The sequence below is a fragment of the Montipora foliosa genome, unplaced genomic scaffold (genome assembly GCF_036669935.1).
Source record: "Montipora foliosa isolate CH-2021 unplaced genomic scaffold, ASM3666993v2 scaffold_371, whole genome shotgun sequence".
Classification (NCBI taxonomy): Eukaryota; Metazoa; Cnidaria; class Anthozoa; order Scleractinia; family Acroporidae; genus Montipora; species Montipora foliosa.
The window spans coordinates 50,001-61,166 of NW_027179670.1; the positions used below are offsets into that span (position 1 = coordinate 50,001).

At 39.2% G+C, this 11,166-nt stretch overlaps 1 protein-coding gene and 1 long non-coding RNA gene across 2 annotated transcripts in view; one reads left to right on the forward strand and one right to left on the reverse strand.

Annotated features, from left to right (window-relative positions):
- Positions 1-46, reverse strand: part of LOC137987657 (uncharacterized) — a 3,177-nt gene extending 3,131 nt beyond the window's left edge. The window contains exon 1 of the long non-coding RNA XR_011120686.1: positions 1-46. This exon is cut by the window's left edge and continues 571 nt beyond it. This is a non-coding gene — a long non-coding RNA (uncharacterized lncRNA).
- Positions 47-3,120: 3,074 nt separating this feature from the next.
- LOC137987655 (uncharacterized) lies at positions 3,121-10,870 on the forward strand. Its single transcript, XM_068833732.1, has 7 exons — positions 3,121-3,305; positions 3,415-3,480; positions 4,661-6,036; positions 6,813-6,843; positions 7,192-7,311; positions 7,965-8,119; positions 8,593-10,870. Exons 3-7 carry the CDS (start codon positions 5,393-5,395, stop codon positions 9,584-9,586), a joined length of 1,944 nt encoding a protein of 647 aa, XP_068689833.1. The 5' UTR covers positions 3,121-3,305; positions 3,415-3,480; positions 4,661-5,392; the 3' UTR covers positions 9,587-10,870.
- The last annotated feature ends 296 nt before the right edge of the window (positions 10,871-11,166 follow it).

Consider the following 11,166-nt stretch of genomic DNA (forward strand, 5'->3'; position numbering starts at 1 on the left):
AACTGCCTTATTTACCCTCACGGCGCCATCGTTGCATCCATGGAACACATTTTGAAGGCTAGGCGCGCAAAGAATTCTGTGCGGCATTAAAAATAATTTCTCCTTGAATCTGATTGGTTGATTATTTACGGCCAGATCACCTGGAGAAAACGTGGGTTCCGGTCTTAATACGTATGCTTCAGTTTAACCGGAAACAGAAAAGAGAAAACCGTAAACAGTAGAAATGGCGGGTTGAAAGTGTTCGAGAAACAAGAATTTTAGCCTTACTCACAAAGAAACTGGAGAAATCATCATTGGTTTGCTGTACGTAAGAGCAAGGGAAGATGAAACCTCTGGCGCTTTCGGTAAGTGTATTTTTAGTGTTTCAGCGTACATTCCATCGTTCAAAATGCCATCGTGCCAGCAACACGATCGACAAATTTTTGTGGAAACGACACAAATGTCCTCCTCTACTACGATTTGATGTTTCCGTAATTTCTGAATGGCTTCGACAAGACCTTATTCCACAGATTTCTCCTCAAAGAGACTGATATAATCTTTTCCCACGGTACTTTTGCAACAGCAACAGTAATCAGTAATCTTATTTTAGTTGACTGTATACTCTGTACACTAGGTATTCGCATACCCGTTCGTTTGTAAAACACAATTGATTACCGTAGCTTTCTCTACTTGTTCTCTCTTGTATATACATCTAATCACTGCTCGCCTCGACTAGCTATTGCTAACTGCGAGCAGTACAGATTGAAAAATGTATTATATAATGAAATTCTACAATAAACTTGAACTTGAATCACTTTTTAGCAGCGTGGGAAAATTCCCGTACGGTATAAGACATGATTCAAACCTCGTGGTTTTTTATTTTTGTGATTTACATATTTCTGAGGTAGAAAAAAACAAACAGCACTGAAACTAGTTTTAGATTTTGAATCTCCCTCCAAATTCTGGGGCTTCCGAATTACTTACCAACTTCCTGTCGGACTGCCACTGTTACGCAAGCGGCCAATCAAAAATATAGTTCCGCTGGATATCGCACTAGAATCTACGGAGCCCGGTAAGTGCCATGGTTATCATTCTTTTTTTTTGCCAACATTTGTGGCAACTTTTTTGTCGACTTTTTTTTGCCGACTTTTGTGACAACTTTTTTGCCGACTTTTCTATTGACTTTTTCGGCAACATTTTTATGTCGACTTTTTTGTCGAGTTTTGTGTCGAGTTTTTTGTCGACTTTTGTGTCGAGTTTTTTGTCGAGTTTTGTGTCGAGTTTTTTGTCGAGTTTTTTGTCGAGTTTTGTGTCGAGTTTTTTGTCGAGTTTTTTGTCGACTTTTTTGTCGAGTTTTTTGTCGACTTTTATGTCGACTTTTGTGTCGACTTTTTTGTCGAGTTTTGTGTCGAGTTTTTTGTCGACTTTTGTGTCGACTTTTGTGTCGAATTTTTTGTCGAGTTTTTTGTCGACTTTTGTGTCGAGTTTTTTGTCGACTTTTGTGTCGAGTTTTTACTGGGTTGCCTATGGGCAAACCCAGTCGAGGTCTGCGTTTAGTTTGTTTGTTTTCTTTTTTTTCTTTTTTTTTTTCTTTTTTTTTTTTTTTTTTTTTTTTTTTCGTGTCGGTAAAAGTCTTGCCGGTCACTCCCCTGGTAAGTGGTGTCTTTGTGTATAGAGCCTTCTGCGCGTATTTTCGTAGGATCGAGAGGGTGGTGGAACTGCGTAGATTTCTCTGGTGGACACAGTAGAATCATTAACTTAGCCTGCAATGGCGTCGAAAGTCATGCAACGCGAATGGCGTTTTAGTGGATCCTTAAACAAAATATACCCTTATGGAGCTCAATAATGGAAAGTCAGTTGGATAAACTAGGCATGAATCTCAAAAGCGACGAGTACTGGACTTCGACAACAATCTATCGCCCGTCGAGACGAAATCAAAGTGAGCAGTATTTACCTGAAGTACATGGTAATTTGACACAATTGAGTTTCTTGTCTTCACGCACGCAATCAAATAGGAAGAGGTTTTCGCCTCTAAGAGCAAATATGTTGTTTGTTTCAATAAAATTTTCGCTGGAAAAGGATTCTGTGGTATTTTCTGCCTTTGTGAATTATAATATCATGTTGTGTATTGAATTTTCGAGCTTAAGGTTCAAATGTGATATGGGAGAAGCTTTTTAGTATTGCTCTGTAAGCAGGAAGGGTTCACAGGCCTGTCGGAAGCGTGCTTGAGTTACAACAAAATGAGGCCCAAAATCAGTGAAAACTTGTGACGCAGATGAATAATAAAGTAGCTGCTATTTCCAGAATGACGGAATTACCTGGTGATAAATAACGTCGTACGCATCTTGGAGAGTAAAATTAATTTTGACTTTGCATAAACAAGAGTTGGGCGATTGTGATCTTTGTTTTGACTTCGCTCCTTTCATTGTCAAACTTTATAACACTTGACAGAAAAAGAAACTTACAAAAACCCGGTATCTTGCCATCATTTGACACAGATGCTTCACTGTTTGGCGAGTAAACATGCCGCGGTAACTTAATCACGGCGCCCGCTGAATTCCGGCCATGTCACTTTCGATTTTGCAATTTCCTTGAACGTAGCAAAAATCTCCCAAAATGTTTGTCGCTGATCGTAACTTTTTATACTCTATATTCACGGTTCAAAATTAATGTTGTTTTCATGTCGTAAATATTTTATTCTCGATCGACCGTCCGGGAAACTTCCTTCTGCTCTTTCTGAAAACTGTGTATCAATATTTACTTGCTTTTTCATCAATATTTGTTTTGCATAAAGCAAGCTAACAGAATCTGTACCTTGCTGAGTTCGCATTTGTTAGCGTTAATAGTATTTTCGGTCAGATGTTTCTGTTTTTTATGAGGGGTTTATTGTTTTGGTCTCCCATCCCAACACTAACCCCGCGAAACAGGGCTTGACTTCAGTGAAGTTTAGTATTACAAAGTTTTCGGATGCTCATAGGGCACACTTGTGGTGAAAAGAAGTTGTGAGGGAACTTGACAATTATCAACATGCCAGCCCAGAAGCCAATGTTTCTCGCTTCTCTTTTATTTTTTATTCTTCAGAGACTGGAATGCTGTATTTCAATACCACACAATTCAGTGCCTTCTGATTTTCTGTAGCACGTACCACAGGCAAGCCAGTGTATGCTTCACAGAAGCATCTAGTTTGTCGAGTTTTGTGTCGACTTTTTTGTCGAGTTTTTTGTCGACTGTTGTGTCGCGTTTTTTGACGAGTTTTGCCCGCGGGCTCATGATTATCTAAAGTGACGATCAAGATGGCGAAAGCAGCCGAAGGTTCTGTTGACCAGGTACGCGTGATTGAAATCGCCTTTTTTCTTTTCATTATACCTTTGCTTTTAGCTGCAAAGACGTCTTTTGAGCTTATTTATCAGCTGATGATATGATATCGTTATGTAGGTTTGTGACTTCCTGAACAAACGAGGACTCGAGGAAGATGTGGTGGCAAAGTTTCGAAGTGAAAAGGTAAGCTTACTTTGTAGTGAAGTCTTCTTTGTATTATCATTTCTTAGAAAGATTCGATTGGTAACGTGTATAGCGTTTAGAAAAGGAAATGTAGAGTCTAGCTGTGCCTTTATTTTAATTTTGAATAACATAAATAAAATATGAATATAAATACAATAGACCTTTTCGGCTTGTACATCCCAATACAGATCATGTGATAATACTCAGGAGGCTTGGTCCTTTGTTTTGTTCATTAAAAAGAGTGCAAGCAGGCATATTCATGCTTGCATGCTCTCATTTTAATGAACAAAACAAAACCAAACCTCCTGAGTATTATCACATGATCTGTATTGGGAAAACAAAATGTACAAGCGGAAAAGGTCTATTAAGCTTATATATACCATAAAAGCTCTTGGGAAGCCCCACTTTCAAAAGCAAATTTTTTTAGAAAGCCGGGGGGATTAATTCAAAACAGTGGGCATGTTGTAATTTTTAAATCTGGTAGAAGACTATTTATTTCTCATATAAATTATTTTCACAAAAAAAAAATGTAGTGGATGTACGAACGTAGCTATCTCAAAATAATTGTTTTATGGCTAATTTGCAAAATGCATATCTCCAGAAAATACCTGTACTTCCCCCACAGGGGTTTTTTTGGTTTGAACCCCATTCCTCTGGAAAACCCAGTTTAGGTTCATACTTTCATTTAATAATTTCAACCTTTAAGAGCCCCCCACCCCACCCCCCCTTCTTGAAATTCTAGTGACCCTCCTTGGGGTAGTTATCGGTACTTTCTGGAACCACACAAAAAAAAAAAAATTAAATGGTACTTAGTAAAATGGTACATTGCAAACCTAAGAATACCCCACTCAAAGGGGATGTAAACTAATATGTGCCAGAAGTATATTTTAAGTGGTAGATCATAGATAGCTAGTAAAGCAGAAGCACGTATGGGATGAAACATCAGAAACTAACTGGGCATGATGTTGTGGATTGACCCAACCCCTAAGACTGGAAATAGCTCATTTGAGAAGAGAAACTTCAAATCACTGATTTAAATTTGCTTACTTAATCCACAAATCTACTGAACATGACTTTATCTAACATTCACTTTAGTATTCAATGATGTACCCTGTTTTAATTTAATATCTGCTGGTATATATATTTCATACTATTTAAACATCTGATTTTTGTATCATAGATGGATGTGGAAGCTGTGAGTAATGCAACAGATGATGTGCTTGAGAAACTGGGATTAATGAAAACGGGAGACAGAGTTAGTCTCAGGGCCTTTTGCCAGACAATCTCAGTGGGGGAGAGAGAAGTAAAAAGTTCAGATAATAAGAAAAGGAATCTCCTAGAGGCATTTCTCAGTAGAAAGAAGAAGAGACGACAATCTTCTAAGGAAGTTCCCACTACACATTCAGATACTAAGGTTGCAAAAGAAAAAACGAGGAAAATCCAGTTAGGCTGGCTCCATTACAATGGGAAAACAGGAAAGTTCCAGTCTGTGAGGTTGCTTAAAGGTGGGGGGTCAAGAGAAGTAGACATGCCTGTAGAAGCCAGAAAAGATGAAATCATAGCAAAATGCATAAGGCTCTTTTTCCCAAATGGGTCAAGTAAATGTTTAGGAGAGGCTTCCAAAATGGACTTTGGCCTTGCCAATTTCAAAACAGAAGCCATTGAAGACACAGTACATGTGGATGAATCAGAGATTCCGTTTACATTATTGAATTACGTGGAAGCCCACAAGACATGCAAAATTAGGCTGTACTTGACGTCTAGATGTAAATCATTCCCTGGTAATTAAGTTACCCAGTCAGATAAGAGTACCACTCAGCAACGTGACAGGTCAGAATGTAGCACTGTGAAAGGAGTTCAAAAACAAGGTAACGGCACCTGTAGCAGTGGTGATGAGGAGGATCTTAAACCCATGTTGGTAGTAGAGGATGAAGTAGAGCAGACAGGGCATGTCACATTGATTGGATCATCAGAGCAGCGTGACATCATCAAGGCTGAAAAGGACAGTGCTTATTTTGCATCACTTGCAAATGACAGAGCCACTGAGGAGGCAAGAAAGGAAGCCATAGAGAGAGAGATGATGGAATGGCAGAGGAAGAAGTCCCTTCAACAGATGCGTGCTCTTAGAGTTCTAGAAGAACCAAATTCTCCATGTATAAAGGTCCAGGTTCGTCATCCAACCATGGGGTTATTGAGGCGTGGGTTTTCACCATCTGACACCATGATGGCTGTATATGACTGGGTAGGATCCCATGCACCTGACCCAGAGTATTTTGAGCTTCATTCTAGTTCTGTCAAATGCTTACCTCCCAGCATATCAGTTGTCGAGGTTGACAGAGAAACCCTCTATATGGCCGAGTGTGAAGTTCCTCCCTCTATCAATGATGATGCGGATGATGCAACAGTCGAATTCAGAGGGTTTGGCGAACTGCTCAACTGCAGCGCAACCACAGTAGAGAATCTAGGGATTGAGTGTATAGTGGAGCAGCTTCCAGAGAATTTTATGGTCGAAGATTCTTCCAGTGGGGATGATGCCATTGCTGATTGCTGCATTGTGTAAGTTTAAGGGTGGTGCCTACTATTGTTACTGCACATACGTTTTGCGCATCTTGCGATATCTGGATTTTTATGGGTGATGCCTACTAATACAGGGATATTTTTTTGGGCGCTTTAAAACCTTTAACAAGTGATTTTGGTATCCAAAAAGAAAATTGAGGGTAACCATGCATTCTTCAGAGATAGTAAAGCTTCAATTTGGAAAAAGCACCATACAGTGCATTTTCCTGCTTTTTAGAATAATTGTTGCTTACCGTAGTTATTTATAAAAAATGCGTGGTTACCCCAAATTTTCTTTTTGGATTGTAATAGCCGCTACTAAGATCTGCTTTTCCCGCATAGTGATAAGCCACGCAAAAATACTTCGCTATTAGTAGGCACCGTCCTTAACCTATGTAATAATAAAATTTATTATTATTTAATCCCACCTTCAATGGGGTTGTTTGAATATTAAGTCAATGTACTTTGTGTCCCTTACTGCAACACAAAGTTTGTATGTGATTGTGAGGAAAACGAGTACTTGAAGACTGTTGGATTGCCCTTGAAAAATCCTTCAATGGTCATTGAAAAAATTATGTGAAGTCTGTATGAACCATGCAAGCCAAAACTCTCTTGTGAACGTCTGTTGGAACTTGGTTGCAAAGTGTAGGTACAGAACCACATAATTGTGAACATGATATAATTACAATATTAATTAAAGTGGAATCCAAAGAAACATTTTGAAGTGGGATTCTACATGTATGTATTCTGATAATGTACATTACCTTATATTGCAGAAACAGTCACCAGAATGAAGCAGAGAGGAAGGTAAGCAGTCCATACTTTATCTATGTCGTTAAATGTGTTATGGGATAAAATGGCGAGTAACTGTCAGTGCAGCCAGGTTCTCAGTGTTCTGGCTCTCACTGATAATTTATTTACTCTTTTAAGAACACCAGGGAAATTTTGCAAAGCAAGGGCCATGGCCAAGTGATTTATTCATGTCTTAACATTCTTGATCAGTTTACATGTATGATACAGAGTATCGCACATTCAAACCATTAAACCAAACGTGCCTGATAGAAAGAAAGGCCTCACAGGCCTTATAATTATTTTGTATTCAGGAGCCAAATTATGTATCAAAAATTCCTTGTTCTGTCGTGTTTTTTTCATCAGAAGCTGTCTGTTGGCTCCTACGCTCGTGGACGAAAGTTCAGAGAGATGGTGAACAATGGCATGTTGGAATGCAGAGATCACTTGACAGGTCTACAATCACAGTTTGTTGAGGTGTTCCAGGTAAAGCTGTATATGAATTCTCACTGCATGAACATTGAGCCATACAATATGGAGCATGCAAGTTCATTCCTCGTCACACTCAAGGCTTAAAATGTAGAGTAGAAAATTTTAGTAAGAATGCTATTGATGAATAAGCTTTCTCACCAAACACTGTAAATTCAAAGATATTTCTATGTAAATTATTCTTGAGTTTTCAAGTAACAGGATAAAAGCCATCATCCCAGGGGGAATCCTCAGGTACACTAGTGGTGGGAACGTGCCAATGAGACCATATTGTTAGACCCCAAAAATTCTAAAACAACCCAAACACATCACAATGATTTACATAAAAATGAAAACCCTGGGCAAGCTTTTTGTCAACCAAAAAAAGGTCTCATTAAAACAAAATATTTCACCCAAAAATGTCACCGCAAATTTCCAACCCCAAAAAGTGCTCATACAGAACTCAATTTTTTAACCCCGAAAAGGCCTTCGCACCTCCCTGTCACACTTGTACCTGAGTCCGTTCCCTCCCCCCAAAACCAGGGCCTATCACACCAGCTATTACCGGTAAGCATACAACAGAAATTTCAAATGAAATACTTCACTCAGAGTCCTTCGATAGCTTTCTTTTTCCATTTTATAGTCTATTCCTTTTTGTATGTGGGTAATAGGAAAGCGATGAAGATAAAAGAAACAATCATTTTGATGATGAGAATGCTTTGAGAACTCCTTCTGAAGTGCCACAACGTGAGAATGATCAGCACGAATACCTGAATGAGGATGTATCAGTGAATGTTGTAAATGAATCTACAAGCAGCAATATGTGGTAAGCCACGTTTATTTCTTCTAGATCACTTGCAGCCAGATTTATTTGGTTATACTTCAATGACTACAATAATTGTGGCATCTTGAGGCTGGATGGCCTATAAAGGGATGCGAATCTCCATCCAAAAGATAGAAAAACATTCACATGTCTAGTGGTGGCCAAGCAGCCTAGCTACGAGCCCATGCGTACAAATGTCAAAAAGTCAATGTACCTGTCATACTGAAGGTCTAGTCGAGTGGAAAGAATACAATAATGCTGATAATAGTAACGTTAGGAAAGGGAATAGTGACGTCATAGACTGCTGTCCATCATTTCCTCTGTGAAATAAATGGGCGAGTATTGTTGTCAAGTGTTCTAATTTTTTTATTCACCACGTCTCATCCCAGTAGCCGAGATAGAAATCTAAATTATTAAAGCGAAGGGGGGTATTCGCATATTTCTGTTTGGCGTTGACATGAATTTTTTCGTTTCAGTATCCTGAGGATAAGAAGAGTCAGGGTATATCGTGATATGATAGAGGCATTCCAAGAAGAGAATATTATGAGTACTACATTAAAAATTGTAATGGTGGACGGAAGGGGAGAAGAAGAGCAAGGAGTTGACGTTGGTGGTGTTTATCGCGATGCTGTTGCCCTATTTTGGCAAGAATTCAACGATTCCTCCACCCTTGGGGAAAGAGAAAGAGTACCAACCCTTAAACACGACTTCCAATCCAGTGAGTGGTCAGCAATTGGAAGGATACTTGCAAAAGGATATTTAGATCTAGGCTATTTTCCTTGTATGCTTAGCCAAGCGTTCATTGTGAGTGTCTTATTCGGAGAGAATTCTGTCCCAGAACAGACTCTCTTGAAGTCGTTTCAGAAATATATTGCCAAGGATGAAGAGGAGATTGTTGCCGAGGCTCTCAAAGGAAATCTAGATGACACTGAGCTAATTGACGTGCTTGACAGGTTTGGCTGTAGGAAAGTCCCCACGCAAGAAAATGCTAAAGATCTCATTCTGGAAGTTGCTCATAAAGAAATGGTACAGAAGCCCCAGTATGTGGCAGATGCTTGGCGAGAGGCCCTGGTGATGCTGAAAAGCAAACTGGAACTGTCTACGATCGAAGGACTCCGTAACATGTACCAGGAACTTGAACCAACTAACAAAAAGGTGTTAAACATGTTACAGGCAACACCAAAGAACAACGCTGAGCGAGCATCACTCGACTACTTGAAACGATTTGTTAGAGGAATGGATCAGGGTCAACTGAAGTCGTTCTTGAGATATGTGACGGGAGCAGATGTCCTGTGTGTCCCATCTATAATTGTCCAGTTTACAACCGTAGATGGATTGGCAAGACGACCCATTGCACACACCTGTGGTGCCTTACTGGAGCTTCCAGCCACTTATGACTCATTTCCAGAATTAAGAGAGGAGTTTAGCAATATTCTTGCCAAGACAAAGTGGCAAAATGATATAATGTGACTGTGGCTGGATCTTGCAGGGTATGGACCTGCTTACTCCGTTCCCCACTTTACTGTAGTGGAGTACTGTTATCTTTCATAAACTGTTCAAAACAGTCGACTCAATCAATACTTTGTTTTATGCCGTTTTTTTCACTTTCGGGCAGAATAGTTAGAGGGAAACGCCAATGCATGTCTGCTGGTGTATCTTTCGTTTCATTAACCGAAAGCTTCTGTCGGTAGTTAGTCTGGTTCAAGTTCTTGGTTGTGTTCGTTTGCCGTTTTACTGCGAGCATTCAATTTCTAAGGCTTATAGTTAGGTAAACGGAAAGAGCATGAGCAGTCTTCATGTTTTTGTATAACCCAGTGGCTGACTTATGAAACACAGAATATCGAAAAACTGTTTTATGTGCGATTTCATTGAGATGTAATATATAATATGTAATATAATATATACATTTTCAAACACCGATAAGATAGTTGAAAAAGCGATGCGCAGCAAATCATATTGAGAGTTTGACAATAGTCGGCCATTGGGTTGTGTTTGTAACGCTGAGACCAGGCGACGTTCAGTCCGGGGCTTCATTTGTGAATGTTACAGGCATTCAAATACCGATCTGTGGGATTAATGTCATTTTTATAGGGTCCGGTTCTTTTTCCAAGTAAGTGATCAGATTAAAGTTGAGTTGATTTCAGTTAACTTTAATACAACCTCTGTAAGAGAGTATAGTATTACAGTTTTATGGAAGACTCTGAGTCTTTATCTTAGCACAAAGGAGTGCATTTTGAGTTAGCACGGTACAACTACGGAGATACCAATCAAGTTGTGTTAAAGTGTTGAAAAAGGTTCGCTTCTCCTCTCAATAAAGCCGGAGTGTTCAATACCTGTTATGGTGACTTTTCTAATCAATCAATGACTTTTGCTGTGCGAAAGGTTTTAATGGTAAATATTTAGAATATGAGGTTGAGGTCAGAAAGCCAGAGCTTTTTTTTTTGTTTTTTTTTTTTAATAATTTCTATGAATCAACAGTCCATTTGTTAAAAATAAAATTTGAAAACGGCTAGGACGAAACAACTCTGCAATCAGATGCAATGATAACTTTGAACCCAGTGACAGTAACAACTCGGAAGTCAGTGACAAATGGAAATTATTTTGAACCAATGGAGTGCATAAGAGTGACTTGTAACTCAAAATCTTTCTTGCTCCTCTTGCTGTAACTCGTCAAGAACTGTTGGGTGGTTCTTCATAGCAAAATAGACCATTTCTGAGTTGCCTTTAGCCTCTGTCAAAACGAGTCTTTGTGCAAAACCAATCGTTTGATAACGTGTGTTAGTTGCTTAACAAATTTCACGAAGACTCCTTTTGAAGTGAAGTAAAAAGGCAACTCGAAAATGACCTATTAGGTTAACTACATGACATAATGTTTTAAAATAGAAACGTAGTACATGACTAACTAAGAGACAGATGAGTTGATCTGGCATGGATGGTTTGTCGAAATCCTGGCACGTTAGTCCCCTACGCAGACGTCCTTTGGGCTTGTCACGCAATGTTAGGGGGGAGGAAAGATTTCGTGACGAGCCCAAAGGAAGACTGCGTAGGAC

Coding starts and splice junctions, on each gene's coding strand:
- LOC137987655 (XM_068833732.1), top strand. CDS start 5,393: ATGTTGGTAGTAGAGGATGAAGTAGAGCAGACAGGGCATGTCACATTG. Junction 6,844..7,191: donor AGAATGAAGCAGAGAGGAAG/GTAAGCAGTCCA, acceptor TTTTTTCATCAG/AAGCTGTCTGTTGGCTCCTA. Junction 7,312..7,964: donor AGTTTGTTGAGGTGTTCCAG/GTAAAGCTGTAT, acceptor TGTGGGTAATAG/GAAAGCGATGAAGATAAAAG.